This window comes from Sapajus apella, unplaced genomic scaffold, assembly GCF_009761245.1.
Source record: "Sapajus apella isolate SASKATOON/1434 unplaced genomic scaffold, GSC_monkey_1.0 scaffold4, whole genome shotgun sequence".
NCBI classification, from domain to species: domain Eukaryota; kingdom Metazoa; phylum Chordata; class Mammalia; order Primates; family Cebidae; genus Sapajus; species Sapajus apella.
Genome location: NW_022436944.1, coordinates 58,337,442 through 58,356,956, shown reverse-complemented (window position 1 = coordinate 58,356,956; position 19,515 = coordinate 58,337,442). Strand labels below are relative to the sequence as shown.

Sequence of the window (19,515 nt, the reverse complement as noted above, 5' to 3'; positions counted from 1 at the left end):
ATGCCACCCTTCCCCTCCCCTCCATTCCCAGAAAGCCTGGGCCCTGAGTCAGAGGGAAGAGTCCAGAAGAGAGCAAAGGCTCAGATAATCTGGGGTGAAAACCACAGGCTTGCTGTGGAATTCATTGACAAATCAGGTGCCTAGTGAAGAGCTGAGCCTGGTCACTCAGATGTCTTTCCCCAAATCCAGCTTAATCAGGACTGCTGACCTGTGCTGTGGGGCACCGGGAGGAGTGGGTAAGACAGGGGGAACTCTTTAGTGCAGAAGGGAATGGGGAAGAAGGCGAGCCGGGCCTCACTCTCAGAGGTAGCTAGGCTCAGAGCAGGAGGAGGGGCCCAGCCTGCCCTCAGGGGACCTCTAGTTTCCTGGCACGGTGGGTGGAGACACATCAGGAAGAGTCAGAGGCAGGACCAGAGTAGAGTGACGGGGACTGACATGATGGGAGCAAGCTGTCCAAGGTGTCAGATGCCCTTTCTTATTCACTCTCTCAAAATAGTCTGGGACACCCCCAACCCCACAACCCAACTGAGTCACTGACCCCAAGCCCCAGATCAGACGTTGGATGAATGAAGTTTCTTCCCCACTGTTTCCCCTCCCCAGCCCAAAGGACATGTAACTGATTCCCCCAGATGGAAGAGTGACTTCCACAAGCCCTAAAAATAACCAAACCACTTAATGCTCTCAACATAGCCTCTCCCGCCCCCCTCCCCCACCACGGCCCACCCCCTAGCCAGCAAGATAAAGGCAGCTGCTGGGGCTGGCAGGGGACAGAGACCTGGAGCCTGCGAGGCGAGAAGGTGTCTGCAGAGCCAGCAGAACAGAACCACACCGAACAGAACCTCGAGAGGAACGACAAACCCTGAGACCACACCTGTTACAGACCCCAAGCACCCTGTCAGCTAAGAGAGACCCTCGGTGAGTAACCTGCCTCTCTGTCCTTCCATGGCAAGGCTGGCTTTCACAGCTGGGGTCCCCTCTCCTGGAATGGATGTATTGGGGTGGCTCTGAGTGGGGGAGGAGACTGAGGGCATGCATGGGAGGAGGGGAGTGGAAGTCTCAGATATAAAGAACCCACAAAGGAGGTAAAGACACAGTGAGCCCCATGGGAGCTCTCAGAGTGGCTTCCACAGGCCTGAAGCCAGCAGAAAGGACAGGCTCCTGACACGACCCAGAAAGGCCTGGAGTTGTGATTTTTAAAATGCAGGTGTGGAGTGCCTCGGGCTTCAGGGCTTCCTTCCAGGGAAGCCTCAGGTAGGCCCAGGGTCTGGAGGAAGGAGGAATAGAAGTGAGGCGGGGGCAGGGGACCGCAGCTAGGCCTGGGTGAGCATTGCCAGAACACCCCCATGCCCAGTTGTTGTGGGTGACACTCTTGGCATATCTAGCCCAGCAATAGCTCCCAGGGGCTGGCCTGAGCCCAGCTCCCTGCACGTCACAGCCTAAAACCTGGGGTGGAATTCCGACTCTGCCCATGTCCATGGTCTTGCCCAGTGGGAAAGCCCTCAGGGCAGATCTGGGGGACTCAGGGCAGGGAGAACAGACCTGAATTTGCCCTGATGTAAAGACAAATGGAGCCAGCTGGGCCGAGGAGGAGGTGACCTGAGGACAGCAGGGGGACCATCCTGAGAGGCTGGCCCAGCCCTAGGAGACCAAGCTCTAGGAGAGTCCTTGGGGCTTACCCCACCCTAAGTCTGGTCCCAGTTATGAATTCTGTCCCAACTCTACACTTGCCCCAGGAGTCTCAGGCCAGGCAAGGATGGTGGTAGGAAGGCCAGGGGACAGGAGGCTTGCTTCAGGCTTTGCTGCCACCTTGCTGAGCCTCTTTGGACAGTTCCTTTCCCCCCTTTGGGCCTCTGTTTCTCTGTTTGAACAATAAGGGGTTTACATTGAGTGACCTCTGAGGGTCCTTAGGCCTGACATCCCTGGACTCCATGATAAAAGCTGTCTGTGGCCCCAGCAGAGATTCTGGAAATTCCTGGGGGCGGGGCTGGGGCGAAGCTGACGGCCTGCACCTGCCATCTGCCCAGGCCACCCTGGTGGAGACAGGATGGCGTGGAGGTGGCGACAGGCACAGGTGTGCCTTGGGCAGGGGAGCCTCTCCGGAGCTCGGAAAGGAAAGAAATCCCCCAGAGCTCTGATGAGACTCAGGCTGCAGGTTTCAGAGCTCTCACTCCCCAAAGGTTCTGATGTCTCTGGCGGACTTGCCAGGGTGGGGGTGGGGTAAGCAGGACCCCGTTCCCTCCCTCCTTCAGAGGTTGTCATAGGGAGGAAGTCCCGCTCCACTTGCTGCCAGCATCCCCACACCTCTCCCGGCGTGGACTCCTTTGCACAGGGAAGGTGTCCAGCTTCCAGCACCTGGTTGGCCTGCAGCCCAGGGGCCTGACACCAGCTCAGGAGGCAGGATCAGGGAGCCCAGGGTAATGAAGGAGACGAGGTGAGCCAATGGCCCCGAGGGTCCCCGCTGACTGGGCCTCAGCCACCCTCTGAACCCAGGGCTGCTGTTCTGAGGACAAGACCTCAGCTATATTTAGCACCTTCTGTGGTGCAGAGCAGTGGGTCAGGGGCAGCGGGAGGGGGCACGTGCTTCCCATTCTTTCCCTGCTGACCTCTGATAGCTGTTAGTACACCTGTCACAAGACAGATAAGACAAACATCGACAGAGAGCAGAGAAGTCCTTGAGGGGTGGGAGGCCATTGAGAGGCGGGGGTGGAGCAGGGGAGAGGCTGAGCTGGGGTGGCCGTGAGGCCTGCAGGGGTAGGGCTTGGCCTGAAGCCCCCCCGAGTCCGAGCCCCTGAAGCTGTGCTTGCTTGCTTAGGGAGAGGTCTCCAGGGCCGGGCACGATGGCTCACACTTGTAATCCCAGCACTTTGGGAGGCCAAGGCCAGTAGATCACGAGGCCAGGAGTTCGTGACCAGCCTGTCCAATATGGTGAAACCCCATTTCTACTAAAAATGCAAAAATTAGCCAGGTGTGGTGGCGCACACCTGCAGGCCCAGCTACTTGGGAGACTGAGGCAAGAGAATCGCTTGAACCCAGGAGGCGGAGGTTGCAGTGAGCCAAGATAGTGCCACTGCACTCCAGCCTGGCGATAGTGTGAGAATTTGTCTCAAACAAAAGAGGAAAAAGAGGTCTCCAAGGTCTCCAGGAGCAAGGGGCAGGGCTGTCTCTGCAGAAAGGACCCTTGTCCCACGGTCCTCTCCCTGGTAGGTGTCACCGTCATATCCTCCCAGGCTGCCTGCTGGGGAATAGAGGGTCCTATGGCCAAAAAGAAAGCTTTACAGCCCCGACCCTCTTATTTCTTGGGGCCAGGCCCTAAATGGGGCTCAGGGACCCCAAGCCAGCACGGCCTTCCACTTATTCACAAAGATCTGACTCTGGGCCTAAGCTCCCGCATCTTAATTTACAAATGGTTGTGCTAAAAGACCTTTGCGGTCCCCCTAGCTCAGGTATTCTCAGTCTTGAGTATAGTGCAGAAAACCCTGACCAGAGATTCAGAATTTGGGGCTGGCCTAACCACGAGATACCTGATGCGAGCTTCCCAGCCCTGATCCTCAGCTGCTTCCGCTCCAGCATGGGCTGCTGGCCTCTGTCTGCCTCCCTGGGCCTGGGAAAGGTTGGAGTGAGTTGACAGCCAAGAGGTAAAAGTTAGGCAGGGCTCCAGGTCAACACGGCAAGTCTGCCCTCTGGTGTTCTGCAAGGGAATCTCGCCTCCAGTTTAGAGACCCGCCCCTCCAAGGCTGGGACTCCAAAAATCAGGATTCCCCCACCCCCTGCCACTCCTCTGAAAGTCTTCTCGGGAAACACCGATTTTTAACAAAGGCAGGCGAGGATGGGGCATGCCCAGTTTGCCCTCTGGGTTTGGGCATCCCTTGTGGAGCTAAAGGAAAGTGTCTCATGGCCGGTGGTACCATGGTCGCTCCCTAGCAACCCAGGAGATGCAGGGAAGCAGGAACCCACTGTGATGGATGGGTCCACATGTCCTTAGTTCAAGACCTGTCGCACACCAAACATGCCGGCAGCAGAGTGAAGCCCAGGCCAGGCACATAGAGAGAGGGAAGGAGTCTCTAAGCATAAGTCGCCCAGAGCTACTCTGACCCTGAGCCCTGTTTCCTGCCATTTCTCCCAGTATCCAGCCTCTACCCTGCTGATCATCTAGACCTAAGCCCCCAATCCCACCCTCACCTCTTCCCCTTCTTCTCAGAAAGATGGCCGACACCCAGACGCAGGTGGCCCCCACATCAACCATGAGGATGGCAGCTGCAGAGGACCCACCCCTCCCTCCACCCCCAGCCCTGGAGGACCTGCCACTGCCGCCACCCAAGGAGTCTTTCTCCAAGTTCCACCAGCAGCGGCAAGCTAGTGAGCTCCGCCGCCTCTACAGGCACATCCACCCCGAGCTCCGCAAGAATCTGGCTGAGGCTGTGGCCGAGGATCTGGCTGAGGTCCTAGGCTCTGAGGAACCCACCGAGGGTGACGTTCAGTGCATGCGCTGGATCTTTGAGAACTGGCGACTGGATGCCATTGGAGATCACGAAAGGCCAGCTGCCAAGGAGCCCGTGCCGGGTGGTGACGTCCAGGCCACCTCCCGCAAGTTTGAAGAAGGCTCCTTTGCCAACAGCACAGACCAAGAGCCAGCCAGGCCCCAGCCGGGTGGAGGGGACGTCCGTGCAGCCCGATGGCTATTTGAGACAAAGCCACTGGATGAGCTGACAGGGCGGGCCAAGGAACTGGAGGCTACTGTGAGGGAGCCCGCAGCCAGCGGAGACGTGCAGGGTACCAGGATGCTGTTTGAGACGCGGCCGCTGGACTGCCTGGGCTCCCGCACCTCCCTGCAGGAGCAGAGCCCATTGGAACTGCGCTCAGAGATCCAAGAGCTGAAGGGTGATGTGAAAAAGACAGTGAAGCTGTTCCAAGCGGAGCCCCTGTGTGCCATCCAGGACTCAGAGGGTGCCATCCACGAGGTCAAGGCCGCATGCCGGGAGGAGATCCAAAGCAACGCGGTGAGGTCTGCCCGCTGGCTCTTTGAGACTCGGCCTCTAGATGCCTTCAACCAGGATCCCAGCCAGGTGCGGGTGATCCGGGGCATTTCCCTGGAGGAGGGGGACCGGCCCGACGTCAGCGCAACTCGCTGGATCTTTGAGACGCAGCCCCTGGATGCCATCCGGGAGATCTTGGTAGATGAGAAAGACTTCCAGCCATCCCCAGACCTCATCCCACCTGGTCCGGATGTTCAGCAGCAGAGGCATCTCTTTGAGACCCGAGCGCTGGACACTCTGAAGGGGGACGAGGAGGCTGGAGCAGAGGCCCCACCCAAGGAGGAAGTGGTCCCTGGTGATGTCCGCTCCACTCTGTGGTTATTTGAGACAAAGCCCCTGGATGCTTTCAGAGACAAGGTCCAAGTGGGTCACCTACAGCGGGTGGATCCCCAGGATGGTGAGGGGCACCTATCCAGTGACAGCTCCTCCGCACTGCTGGGCTCTCAGGGTGCCCCACAGAGGGATGGGCTAAAGGGGGATGTGAAGACTTTTAAGAACCTTTTTGAGACCCTTCCCTTGGACAGCATTGGACAGGGTGAGGCTCTGGCCCATGGGTGTCCGAGCAGAGAAGAAGGAACTGATTCAGCTGGGCAGGTCCAGGGCGTAGGGGCCCCCGTGTATGCCATGCAGGACAGCAAGGGCCGCCTCCACGCCCTGACTTCTGTTAGCAGAGAGCAGATAGTCGGAGGTGACGTGCAGGGCTATAGGTGGATGTTTGAGACACAGCCCCTGGACCAGCTCGGCCGAAGCCCCAGTACCATTGACGTGGTGCGGGGTGTCACCCGGCAGGAGGTGGTGGCTGGGGATGTTGGCACTGCTCGGTGGCTCTTTGAGACCCAGCCCCTGGAGATGATCCACCAGAAGGAGCAGCAGAAACGAAAGGAAGAAGAAGGGAAGAGTCAGGGAGACCCCCAGCCCGAGGCGCCCCCAAAGGGCGATGTGCAGACCATCCGGTGGTTGTTCGAGACGTGCCCAATGAGTGAGCTGGCCGAAAAGCAGGGCTCAGAGGTCACAGGTCCCACAGCTAAGGCTGAGGCACAGTCCTGCACCTGGATGTTCAATCCCCAAGCCTCGGACAGGCCAGCGGGGTCCAGGGAGCAGCACCTGCAGGTCAGCCAAGTCCCGGCTGGGGAGAGACAGACAGACAGACATGTCTTTGAGACCGAGCCTCTTCAGGCCCCAGGCGGTCCCTGTGGAAGAGGGCCTGTGAGATACTGCAGCCGCGTGGAGATTCCTTCAGGGCAGGTGTCTCGTCGGAAGGAGATTTTCCAGGCCCTGGAGGCAGGCAGGAAGGAAGAAGACCAGCCCCGGGTAATCGCCAGGCCCATACCCGCAGGTTCTGTCCACAAGTTCACCTGGCTTTTTGAGAATTGCCCCATGGGCTCCCTGGCAGCTGAGAGCATCCGAGGGGGCAACCTCCAGGAAGAGCAGCCCATGAGCCCTGCAGAGAACGGGATGGGAGAGAGCCAGGAGACTGCAGCTGAGGGGACCCTGCGGACTCTGCACGCTACCCCTGGCATCCTGCATCACGGAGGCATCCTCATGGAGGCCCGAGGGCCAGGGGAGCTCTGCCTTGCCAAGTATGTGCTCTCAGGCACAGGGCAGGGATGCCCCCATATACGCAAGGAGGAGCTGGTGTCGGGCGAACTTCCCAGGATCATCCGCCAAGTCCTGCGCCGGCCAGATGTGGACCGGCAGGGGCTGCTGGTACAGGAAGACCCAACTGGCCAGCTCCAACTCAAGCCGCTGAGGCTGCCAACTCCAGGCAGCAGTGGGGGTACTGAAGACATGGACCCCGAGCTCCAGCAGCTGCTGGCTTGCAGTCTCGGGGCCTCCGTGGCAAGGACTGGGCTGGTGATGCAGGAGACGGAGCAGGGCCTGGTCGCACTGACTGCCTACTCTCTGCAGCCCCGGCTGACTAGCAAGGCCTCTGAGAGGAGCAGCGTGCAGCTGTTGGCCAGCTGCATAGACAAAGGAGACCTGAGTGGTCTGCACAGTCTGCGGTGGGAGCCACCGGCCGACCTGAGTCCAGAGGCAGCCAGCGAGAGGGCCCAGAGCCTGCCCCCAACTGAGAGCATCATCCATGTTTCCCCACTGGACCCCAGCATGGGGATGGGGCATCTGAGAGGCCCAGGGGCCACCCCTTGCCCTCCTCGGGCCATTGGAAAGGCAGTCCCTGTGGCTGTGGAAGCTGCAGCACCAGCCCGATTGCAAAACACAGAAAAGCAGGGAGACAGTCACAATGGACAGAAAGAGATGGCAGTCTTGGGAAAGTCAGAAGGAGCCACGACTACCCCTCCAGGGCCTGGGGCTCCAGACCTGCAGGCCGCCATGCAGAGCCTTCGGGTGGCAGCAGCTGAAGCCCAGAGCCTGCAGGAGCAAGTTCTGAACAAGCACAAGCAGGGCCCCGCCCCCGCAGCCACTGCCGAGCCCATCCAGGCCGGTCTTCGGAAAGCTGGGGCTACCCAAAGCAACATCAGGCCTGGGGGTGGAAGTGATCCCCGGATCCCAGCAGCCCCCAGAAAGGTCAGTGGGGAAGAGCAAGCACTACCCAGAGGGCCACCTGGGGGGTGGGTGACAATTCAGGACGGCATCTACACCGCTCATCCCGCGAGGACCTTTGACCCGCCTGGGGGTGTCCAGCCTTCTGACAGGAAACCCCAGTCAAGGCGCAGGGAAACCACCCTCTCGGTCCAGGCTGCCGGCCCCCTCCAGGGAGGCCCAGCTCAGAGTACTGGGCCAGGGCGGGAGGCGCCTGGGGGCCGCACACAGATGGCCTGGGGGCCTCCAGGGAAGGTGATGGCAGAAGTCTGCCCAGGGGGCCTCCAAGCTGCAGAGACCACCCTGAAGACTGCCCCTCTAGGCTGCCACATTCTGGCCTCTGGGCCCCAAGCGCCAGGTGCCAGCCCGCAACCCCATAATGCCTTTGTTCCTCCTCCTCCTACTCTCCCAGCTGCTGTGACAGGACCTGACTTTCCAGCCAGAGCCCGCTGTGACGAGGACTCCATCCAGCAGGTCTCCGAGCCCCTGAAGGATCCCCTTCTTCAGTCCCACAGCAGCTCTGCTGGCCAGAGAGCCCCTGGAGGGTTACAGACAAAGACCTCAAAACTGGAGCCTACCACGTCCCCAAAGGAGAAGCCGCAGCTGCCCCCTAAACCGGCACACCTAACCCAGAGTCACCCTCCTCGGAGGCTGCCCAAGCCCTTGCCTCTATCTCCCAGCTTTTCCTCAGAGGGGGGGCAAAGAGAGCAGCGACAAGGTGAGACAGATGCCGCCGTCCCTCAGCCAGTCAATGTTCCCACCACTGTGGGCCAGGGCCACAGATCTCTGGCCGACTGCCCTGACGGACACAGCCACCCCAGCCCCCAACATAGCCTCAGCACCACGGCCCCCAGGCACGCCCAGAATCAGAGTTCTGAGCCCCCCAAGCTCAATGCTGTCAACTGTGATCCCACCTCACCACAGGGGGGCCCCGGCTCCTCAGGAAGGCAGCCCGTGGAAGGGGCCCCCAAGAGCCCTGCGAGCCTGCAAAGAAACCAGAACGAGCTCCAGGGCCTCCTGAACCAGGTGCAAGCCCTGGAGAAGGAGGCTGCCAGCAGTGTGGACGTGCAGGCCCTGCGGAGGCTCTTTGAGGCAGTGCCCCAGCTGGAAGGGGCTGCCCTTCAGGCCCCCGCTGCCCACCAAAAGCCCAAGGCCTCCATGGAGCAGGCCTTTGGGGAGCTGACACGGGTCAGCACGGAAGTTGCTCGGCTGAAGGAACAGACCCTGGCCAGGCTGCTGGACATTGAACAAGCTGTGCACAAGGCGCTCAGCTCCATGTCCAGCCTCCAGCCTGAGGCCAGCGCCAGAGGCCATTTCCAGGGACCTCCAAAAGACCACAGTGCCCGCAAGATCAGTGTCACAGTCAGCAGTAGCGCCAGGCCCAGTGGCTCCAGCCAGGAGGTCGGGGGTCAAACTGCAGTCAAGATCCAAGCCAAGGCTGGATGCCACCCGGAGGCCCAGCAGGAAGTCAGGATGAGAAATCACACGGAGGTCGGAGGTCACGCAGCCTCAACAGCACCTCCCACCGGGAGGCAGGAGACATCAAGAGAAGATGCATGCCTCCCTCGGGTCTTGCCTCCCAGCCAAGATTCACCCTCCTCCCCAACATTTATCTCCATCCAGTCGGCCACGAGGAAGCCTCCAGAGACTCCCAGCTTCAAGGGCAACCCTGACGTCTCGGTGAAAAGCACAGGACTAGCTCAGGACACAGGCCAGGCCCTGCTCCAGCAGAAAGGTATCCAAGACAAGGCTGGAAAGAAGGACGTCACCCAGTGTTCTGCACCGCCTAAGCCTGCCCCTCCCTCAGCCAGTCCCCTGACCACAGGGCGGCAAAAGAGTGTTCTGGAGCTGCAGACGGGGCCAGGGAGCTCGCAGCACTATGGAGCCATGAGAACCGTGACTGAGCAGTACGAGGAGGTGGACCAGTTCGGGAACACAGTCCTCATGTCTTCCAGCACAGTCACCGAGCGGGCAGAGCCACCCAGGAGCCCAGGTCTCCGCCTCGGGCTCCACGCCTCCCCCTTGCTGAGGCAATTCCTGCACAGCCCAGCTGGGTTCAGCAGTGACCTGGCAGAAGCTGAGCTGGTGCAGGTGTCCTGCAGCCCCCAGACAGCTGCCCAGTGAGGCCATCCCTCCCACCACACCTGCCACCTGTTCTGGCCTCCACTGCCCCAGGACTGAGGTGGGTGCCTACCTCCTGCACCCTGGCACAAGGACCAAGAGGAAAGGGCATCTTCAGGGGATTACTGGGGCCATCTCCCTTTCATCAGTTCTTTCAATAGGCCAAGTTCTTCCAATGGGAAAAGAAAGGTCTGGAAGCAGCCCACAGAGTAGCACAGGCATGGGGGTGGGGTGGGGGCCCCCAGCTGCTTGTGGAGGATGTAATGTACACACACACACATGTTTCTCACACAGACCTGGCCCACGCATGGACATGTATGAATCTGCACGCCACTGCCTGAGGTGGAGCCCCCCCAGAGTGTCCCTCTACCCAGAGTTTTTATTTCTTTTATTAGTCTGAATGTTCCCAGCCATCTGCTCCATAATCCCCGGAGAGGAACAGAGCCAACTGGACACAGCGTCACTCTCTGTTTGCAATCACTGTGAGGTCTCCAGAAGGGCCTGGCCGCCAGCCCCTTCGTCACCATCTCCATCATTCAGCTGGTCATCTGGTGGCCCAAAGGTCACATGAAGAGTCAGCAATCACCATGTCCCCAGAAGCCAAATGCACTGCCTTTCTCTGTCCCAACAACTGCCCCCCACTGCACCCCAAACAGGAAGCGTATGGTCTGAATAAACCCAAGTTTTATTCTCTACTCTGTGCCTGTCTGACTGTGTGTGCATCTGTTCCAGTCTGTGTTCCCACTGCAGGGGAGAGAGCAGCCACAACCTCCAGGTGCCTCCTCTTCCTAGCAACGGCAGCGTGGGAAGGCTCTAAAGGCCACCCCTTCTCCACCATCGTGGCTGGCAACCAGAAATGCCCTGCCCACTCTCCTATTCTCCTTACCCCCCTCCCCATCACGTGTGCCTGCACACACACACACACACACACACACACACACACGACACACACACACCGCTGCCCTCTCTACCTCAGCCTCCCTTCCTGAATGTTCTTGAACACCATCCTGGAGGGGTTCTTAGAAGCCTGCCCCAGAGCTGGAGAGCAGCCCAGTCAGGCCTGGGAAGCGGGAGGAACTCATGCCAGGAGAATTCCTGTGCCCACCATGGCTGGGCCACTTCTGCCTATTCAGCCCAGGTGCTGTGTGCCAAGCAGGGGCTCCTGGGAAGGCAAGGGCTCAGATCCCGGCCTGGAAAGTCAGGATGATCTGGTGAAGGGCCCATTTCACGCTGTCTTTCAAAAAGCACTAGGCATCTTCTGTATTTCAGACCTGTTCTAGGCAGTGGGGACACAGGTGCGGTCCAAGGGGTCCCATTTTCAGGGAACTTTTTAAATGAGGAGGAAGACAATAAATGAGAAAAATTAGATCAGGAGTAGGGTGATGCACCTGGCTAGGCCGCTCTCGCACTCTGGGATAAGTTACATGACATTATGTCATGTAACAATGGCAGGTGATTGCTTTAGGTGGAGTGGCCAAGCCAGGCCTCTCTAAGGAAAAAACACCTCAGTGGAGATCTAAATGACAAAGAACAACTATGTGAAAATCTGGGGAGGAAGCGCCAGGTGGAGGGACAGCACTTGCGAAGACCCGGAGGTGGAATACTTTTTGTTCCTGGGTTTCCTGGGTGCACAGGCATTTGACACTGGGTTTGCCTCCCACCAAGTTCATGTGTCACCCGCACTTTGCTTCAGTGGAAGAGACAGGTGCCTATCCTACCCCTAGCCCACAGCCCTCACAGGCCCCTCATTTCCTGCTCAGCCAAGATGGGTGGGGCTCCCCTGGGACAATATGGCTCGGATCTGGAAGGAGTCTGCACCTTGTGGGAGACTGTGCTGTCTCGAGAATAATCAAGGTCCCAAATCCGCCTGGTTGGGCCTGGTACACCATGTTGTTGAGCCCCTCCCCGCATGTCCCCCTCCCCTGCCTTCTGCGGGATCTCACTTGATTCCAGGGCCCAGCAGCCTACAGAGCATGACTGTTCTCCCCAGCATTCTCATCTGTAAAGTGGGCACAGTTATAGTACCTGCTGCTGTGAAGATTAAGTGAATTAACCCATTTATGCCTGAAGTTGCAATTTTGAATTTCTGCAATCAGACCTTGGCAATGATCTTGAGCAGTAGGATAAAATAACTTCCACATGCTTAACGTTCCAATAATGGAACACCAGGCAGTGTAAAAAGTGCTTGAAGCTATACCTGGCATCTGAAACTCAAAGACATTCACTTTTCATATTATTGTAATTTTTAAAAATATATCTTCTTTCTTTTTTTTTTTTTTGAGACGGAGTTTCACTCATGTTACCCAGGCTGGAGTGCAATGGCGCGATCTCGGCTCACCGCAACCTCCGCCTCCTGGGTTCAGGCAATTCTCCTGCCTCAGCCTCCTGAGTAGCTGGGATTACAGGCACGCACCACCATGCCCAGCTAATTTTTTGTATTTTTAGTAGAGACGGGGTTTCACCATGTTGACCAGGATGGTCTCGATCTCTTGACCTCGTGATCCACCCGCCTCGGCCTCCCAAAGTGCTGGGATTACAGGCGTGAGCCACCGCGCCCGGCTTATATCTTCTTTCTTAACTCCAAGGGGGGCTTCCTGTCTTGTTCATCTTGGTACCTCTTTACCACAAGTGCCTAGAAGGCACTCCATAAATGTCAAATAAATGAATGAAACCATTGAGTAAACCTGATGATTCATCCAAGTAACTTTATTGAGCACCTCATTCATGCCGGGTTCTGTTCAGGGTGCTGAGAACAGAGATGAACAAGGCAAAATGTGTGTCTGAGCTTATGGAACTTCGGTTTAAAGAGGAAGATAATATAGGTAGAATCAGATAAGATAATTTTGGAGGGGAGAGATAAAGAAGTCCAGGTGGGAAAGGGCAGTTCCTTCAGCTTGGGTGGTCATGGAAGGCGTCTCAGCGGAGGTGACCCGAATGGTTGGAGGCGGGCGGCCTAGGGGGAAGCGCGGGGAGGTGGCTGCGCGGCTGGTGGCGCCGGCTGGGCGTGCGCGGGGAAGAGCGGCGGCTCCCCGCCGAGGCCCCTCCCGGAGCGCTGCGCACCTGCGGCCCCGCGTGCGGCCGAAGAGGGGCGGGGCGGGCGGGGCTGGGGGCGGAGCGCGTGCCTCGTTGGAGGGGCGGGCGGGGCTGCGGGCGGAGCACGTGCCGCGGAGGAGGGGCAGAGCGAGCGGGGAGGGCGCGGCTGCGGGCGGAGCGCGTGCCGCGGAGGAGGGGCGGGGCGGGCGGGGCTGGGGGCGGAGCGCGTGCCGCGGAGGAGGGGCGGGCGGGGCTGGGGGCGGAGCGCGTGCCGCGGGGGAGGGGCGGGCGGTGTTGGGGGCGGAGCGCGCGGCGCCCGGACCCCGCCCCGGAGCCGGCAGGGCGCGTTGCCACGGCCGTCGCCAAGGTGACGCTGAGGGCGCGGAGGCCGCAGAGTTCAGAACGTCCAGGCGGCGGCGGCCGTTGCTGGGAGACGCCCAGGGACTGGCTCCGCACTGCAGACGCCGGACGCCAGGACGCGTCGTCCGGGCCAGCCCTCCCGCGGAGGCTCCCCCAGGATTCCAGACGGATGCCGGGTTCCCGTGCTCACCCACGTCCAGATTCCGCCGGGACCCGCGGGGCTGGGCCTCCTCCCTCCCTAGCACTCTCTGTCATGGCCTCCGTGTCTGGATTTGTCCCCAGTCCCCATCTTCACCGCCATCACCACGTCTCAGGCCACCGTCCGCCCTCCCTTCGCTGGGGCTGAGGCCCTGCCATCGCCTCCCCAGGGGTCCTCCTCCCTTTCCCTGTCTGTCCTCACACTCTGCCCTCCACCAGGCAGCCGCAACTCTTGTTAGGAGTTTACCAGGTCAAGTCACTCCTGCATGATACCCTCCACCGGCTCCCCAGCTCAGGCTTCAATACAAACTCCTCTCCGTGGCCTGTAAGACCAGAAGGACTTGCTCTCTGCCTTCCTCTCCAGCTTCGTTGGCCCCACTCTCCTCCTCATCCACATACCCTAGTCACACTGTCTTTCTTGCTTTCTGAGAGCATACCAAGCCGATTCCTGCCTCCGGAACTTTGTCCTTGCTGAACCTCTGGAGGAAAGTCCCAGATGGTTAGTGATTGAGGTTCTCACTCAGGTCTCAGTTCCAGTGTCTCTCCAGAAAGGCCTTTCTTGATCAATCCACCCCACTTCGCCCTATCTACAGAGGCCCTTCTCTACGTTTTCCTGCTGTTTTATGTTTTTCCATATTTCCCTCTCACAATATGAAATTGTCTTGCTCACTTATTCGCTTGTTTCTTGGTGTTCTAGATATTATTTCTGCATAGCAAACCATCCTAAACAGCGGTTTGAAAAAAAACAACCATGTGGGTCAGGAGTTTGGACAGAGCACAGTAGGCATGGCTTGTTTCTGTGCCACAATGTTTGGGAGTTCAACAGGGATCTCAGCCAGAACACACACGTGTGTCCTCTCCGTGTGGCCTGGGCTTCCTCACAACATGGCAATCTCTGGGTTATTCAACTTCCTAAACTGCGGCTCAGGGCTCCCAACTAACAAGGCGGAAACTGTATCGCCTCTCCTGGCCTAGCTGAGAAGTCATGAAAAATCACATCTGTACATCCCGTTGGTTACACGTGAGTCACAAGTCGGCCCAGATTCACAGGAAGGGGGTATTAGACATCACCTTTTGGTAGGAAAGAGGGAAAATTCTAGAACATGCATACATCTTTGGAAAGTGACACCTCCAGTCAGTCTTCCTCCCACTGAAGTGTCCTCTCCATGAAGAACCATTGTCCTATTTGATTCTTGATGCACCCCCGTGCTGGAATGGTGCCAGAGCACATAATAAGTACTAGATTCGTGTTTTAGAGTGAATATGTGAAGGATTATCTTTCCATGAGTCATCCAAGCCCAAGCTCTTCTCCCTGTATTTCCTACCCCAGCCCTTGATTTTGCGTGATTTTCTCTGGAGAAAGCCCTGTGTTTGTATTGAAGGGTGGGAGTCAAGTCTCTTATGGGTATGGGGATGTGCACATAAAAACAGTTTTTGGAGAGTAAGAAATAGGTAGCCAATGAGATTCTGGGTGAGTTTTCTACTGAAAGGGGATTTATTGAAAACCTAGTCTGCTTTTCCCTCATTCTTTATTCTGGAAATGCCCAAGTGAGGTGGTTTTGTCTTCCAGGCCATAGAGAGCAGGAAGGTGGCCCAACGAGCTTTGGGGAGGCAGGCCAGGCAGCAGGGGTGGGGTTAGAATGCCTGTTAGGAACAATGGCAGGGTCAGGGCAAGAGCTGGCCCTGAAGCTGCCCACGTGCCTGTGAAGTTTCTCAAAGTCTCCTTGCTTTGTTATTTGTGAAGGACCTTCCATTTGATCTTCCCAAAGTCCTGGAGCACATATGGTTCTCCTCCTGTCTTCCTCTTTCCCCAGAGGGGTAGCAGCATCTGCCATTCACGAAAGCCAAGAGAAGACGGCCCAGGCTTCTCCCTGCGTTACTGCCTCACATCTGTGGGCTCCGGCTTCCCAGGTGTGTCTTCCCCTTGCCCCCGCTTCATTTCCACATTGATCCGTGAGCTCCAGCATCCGACTGTACCGCAGCAACAGCCTCCTCATTTCTCTCCCCATCCCTACTGCCACCCCCAAACCGTCAGCCCTCCAATCCAGCCTTGCAGCAGCTTCTCACCACCTCCGTCACCTCAAAATCCACGCTTCTTAGGTCATTCAAGGCACTTCCTGTGCAGCTGCTGCGGTGTTCATGGCCTCCTCCAGGAGAGAAGAATTCTATCTTCTAGATCCTTTCATGTTCTTTCCAGGCTGTGCCACATCGCCCTGATTCTGCCCAGGGCCAACTTACCCATCCGGCAGAGGGGCAACGTGCCTAGGGCCCACAATACCTTTAGAAGCCCATGAAAATGTTTTAACTTATTTTAATATCCGAAGAGAAAAACAAACTTTCAGGCCGAAAATAGGTAAACAAAAGTTACCTATTGTTTGAATAGGTAACACTAACATATTTGGCTTTGTACCGCCGCAGTCGTAAAATATACTTTAAAGGTTTTTTTTTTTTTTATGGAAAAGAAGCCCATTAAGGCAAAAGTACTTAGGGCCCACAAAGGTCATAATGGGGCTCTGGTTTTGGTTATGCGGCCCCTCCCCCCAATCTGTGGCAGAGCTGCCCAGTTAGGTGCCCGGCTAACTTCCGAAGAAAACTCTAGCAGAGGCTCTGCCTGGGAGCCCTCAGGAAACGCTCGCTCTCCGGTCCCCAATCAGGAGCTCAGAGGACTGCGGTCCGCGTCCCCAGCCCCCGCCTGCGTCCCGGAAGGCGGGCTCCCGGGTGCCCTGCTGCGGGCCCAGGGGGCGGTTCTCGGGTCTCGCCGGCCGCCGCGCCGCCGCCGGCCCGGCCAGCTCCACCCGACCTAATTGGAAGAAGGAAGCTGGCCCTGAGCCGTTCTCTCCCTTCTTCCTCAAAAGCTCCGCCCACCCCCCTCCCCCCCCCACTCCCCCCCCACTCCCCCACCCCCTCCCCATCCCGCATCTCCCCTCTTAGGTTTCTTACGAAAAAGTGCTGCTGAGAATTCCCAGAAAGTCCCGGATATGAAATCACTGGCGTGAGGTCACCGAGCCTAGTTCCAAGAATCAGAAGCTTGTGGGGGAGAAAGGAAAGTGCAGAAAAAGAGGGAGCAGCGATCGGAGTCGTGGGTGCTGTCGCGGCCAGGGGCGGGGGACCGGCTGCTCCTTTGGGTCCCAGGCGTCTCCAACCAGGCCTTGGCCGGTGTGACCCCTGGAAAAGTTCCAAAGGAAACGAGTCTTCACTACCATATTAGAGAAAATGCCCATTGAACATAGAAATACCGATCCCTATTGAGCAAGATCAGAAAGTGATACTGCATGGTGCCGAGCAGATGGGGAAACAGCCGTGCTTATCCACCGTTGTCAGGGAGAGAGAACTGGCTGGTTTGGAGAACAACTTGGAAATATGATCAGAATTTTAGATGAGCACCTTTTGACCTAACAATCGCACATCTTAGAGTCTTATCCTAGTGAGAAATACAAGGATACATGCTTAGGAGAGTTTTCAGCAGCATGGTTTGACATAGGTAAGGTTAGAACCCACCTGGATGTCCATCACAGAAAACCAGTCAAAAAGCTGCTGTGGGACGCGGGTACCCTGGAATGCTATGTGCTGTGAAAAAGAATGAGGCAGCTGTTTATGAGCCAGCTCTGTGTTCGCCATTATGGTCTTTTTCAATTTTTATTTTATTCCCCGTTATGGTCTTTTTTAATTTTTCTTTTTATTTATTTATCTTTTTTTTGAGACAGGGTTTTGTTCTGTTGCCCAGGCTGGAGTGCAGTGCCTCAGTCGGGGCTCACTGCAACCTCAACCTCCCAGGCTTAAGTGATCCTCCCACCTCAGCCTCCCAAGTAACTGGGACCACAGGTGCACAACATGATGCCTGTACAGTATTTTTCTATTTTTCGTAGAGATGGGGTCTCACCATGTTGCCCAAGCAGGTGTTGAATTCCTGGGCTCAAGCAATCCACCCCCCTTGGCCTCCCAAAGTGCTGGGATTACAGGCATGAGTCACCACACCTGGTCTGGTCATTTATTAAAGGCATATATTCATTCAACAGAAATGTATCAGCCCTACAAAGTACATGGCACATTGCAGATACTGGAAATACAGCAGAGAACAAAACAGCTTATGAGGACGGAGGAAAACAAAATGCATCAAGTGTGATAAGTGCTGTGAGCGAAAGATAAGTGTGTAACTATAAGCGTGGAGTTATCTTTCATCAGGAGAGGGAAACTGGTGGGACAAGCAAGATTTTGGGGGATCGGGGTGAAGAATCAGTCTGAGCAGCCCACGTGGGTTGGGAATTCAGGAGTGATGGAAACATGAGAGCCGTTTGGAATTTGTTGCAGAGAGGGTCCCAGGGAGTGACAGCTGGCACCCTGGAATTGAGACATTTGAGGAGGGTTTAATAAAAGAAGCCTTTAGAAAAGAGTAGCAGGATGTACAGAAGCCAGGAGGGCGCTGCAGGCCCTCAGGGCTCGTCACGGTGGCGCCCCAACCATCCCTAGTTCTGAAGGAGTGAGAAGAGGAAGTTGCTGGAACTTGAGGCCAAAGACAGCTGAGTGCAGAAGAAAGGGGATAAAATCCCCAAGGAAGGGGATTTATCTTTTTATTTCACTTTTTTGTTTTTTTGAGACAGAGTCTCGCTCTGTCGCCCAGGCTGGGGTGCAGTGGCGCGATCTCCGCTCACTGCAGCCTCCACCTCCCAGGTTCAAGTGATTCTCCTACCTCAGCCTCCTGAGTAGCTGGGATTACAGGTGTGCACCACCAAACCTGGCTAATTTTTGTATTTTTAGTAGAGACAGGGTTTTGCCTTGTTGGCCAGGATGGTCTCGAACTGCTAACCTCAGGTGACCCACCTGCCTTGGCCTCCCAAAGTATTGGGAATACAGGCGTGAGCCACCACACTGGCCTGGGATTTTTCTTTTAATAGACAAGTTTGTACGTTGTCAACTGACAGAGCTGAGGCCTTTGGTGGAAGAATGCAGCCAGTCCATGGCAACCCTGCAGGGAGAACAAATATCCTGACCTCACTCTCCATCCCTCCTCCAAAGGCCGTGGGAAGCCAGAGGGCAAGGGAACCCCTGGATGCAGCACATACGGGTTAGTCTCCAACCCAGAGCTGGGGGGAGAAGGATTGCAAGTGGGTCTGGAGTGGCGCATGGAGGCTAGGGACACAGGACCCAGCAGTGAAGGTGGTCCGCAAAGCCATAAGGCTGGCGAAGGGGTCTCTTAGGGTGTGAGGCAGATGGAAAAGTGAACACAGCTCACTGTCCTGGAGCCCTCTGATATTTAGAGATTGAGAGATAAAGTAGAGCCAGGAAAGGACCCTGCAAAGGAGCAGTCAGTGAGACGGGAGAACAGAGAGCCATGCCCGAGGCCAAGGGAAGCAAATGTGTCTAGGTGGGGGGAAGGGAGGGAGGGCTGAGATGAAGACTCCAGAGAGGTCCAGTAGGATGGTGGGAGGGGGCTGAGGGTGTGTGTGTGTCAATAATGCACATAGCATATTTCTGGAATGCTACGTTAAGAGTAACAAAAATTCTTTTTTTTTTTGGCATATGAAAATTTATTACTACAGTGTTTTCATCATTAAAATTTATGATCTTGGTCTTTCCTTCTTGCCTTTGTATAGGGCCAAAAGAGAGACATTGGCTACTTTGACAACCTTAAAGCGAACTCCAGGAATATCACCAATAGCATGACCTTTGCGACCAAATCCAGCAACCAGAACTTCATCGTTTTCCTCAATAAAGTTCAAGCAACCATCATTGGGTACAAAGGCTGTGATTTTCTTGCCATTCTTGATCAGCTGGACCCTGACACACTTCCTAATGGCAGAATTTGTCTGCTTGGCTTCAACTCCTACTTTTTCTAGAACGATTCCTTTTGCATGAGAAGCACCTCCAAAAGGGTTGGCCTTCAGGGCTGTGCCCAAATGGGCTTTCTTGTACTGTTTATCATGCCACTTCTGGTCTCGTCGGTGGTTACGGAGCTTTCTAGCAGTACGAAGTCCACGACACTTGCCCATCCTGCCGGCGTCACGGGCCTGAGCGAAAGCAACACAAATTCTTAATAGTGGCTCTAGTGTAGACACCTAAAGGTAAACAGAAGAAAGGAGACCTAACGTTTCATTTTCTTCCATTTTTGATGTTTTCAATTATGTATATGTATGAATTTTATCAAAGGGAAGGAAATAGAATTTTTTTAAAAGGCTCTCCCACAGTAAGAGAGATCTGATTTTGTAGAAAAAGCAGATCCAGGCTGGGTACG

At 56.5% G+C, this 19,515-nt stretch overlaps 1 protein-coding gene and 1 pseudogene across 4 annotated transcripts; one reads left to right on the top strand and one right to left on the bottom strand.

Moving 5' to 3' along the window:
- Window positions 1–751: 751 nt before the first annotated feature.
- On the top strand, window positions 752–10,398 carry XIRP1 (xin actin binding repeat containing 1). 3 transcript variants are annotated; one of them, XM_032270931.1, is made up of 3 exons: window positions 752–915; window positions 4,199–7,559; window positions 7,987–10,398. In XM_032270931.1, exons 2-3 carry the CDS (start codon window positions 4,203–4,205, stop codon window positions 7,993–7,995), a joined length of 3,366 nt encoding a protein of 1,121 aa, XP_032126822.1. In that variant the 5' UTR covers window positions 752–915; window positions 4,199–4,202; the 3' UTR covers window positions 7,996–10,398. The 3 variants fall into 3 exon arrangements, with proteins under 3 accessions (XP_032126822.1, XP_032126817.1, XP_032126809.1); XM_032270926.1 differs by having other exon boundaries at window positions 4,202–10,398; XM_032270918.1 differs by having other exon boundaries at window positions 4,199–10,398.
- Window positions 10,399–18,787: 8,389 nt separating this feature from the next.
- On the bottom strand, window positions 18,788–19,310 carry LOC116544471 (annotated as a pseudogene). The gene has a single exon (XR_004265926.1). The product of XR_004265926.1 is annotated as a 40S ribosomal protein S23 pseudogene (transcript).
- Between the last annotated feature and the right edge of the window lie 205 nt (window positions 19,311–19,515).

Excerpts from the sequence above, each read along its gene's own strand:
- XIRP1 (XM_032270926.1), top strand. The coding sequence starts at position 4,203 with ATGGCCGACACCCAGACGCAGGTGGCCCCCACATCAACCATGAGGATG.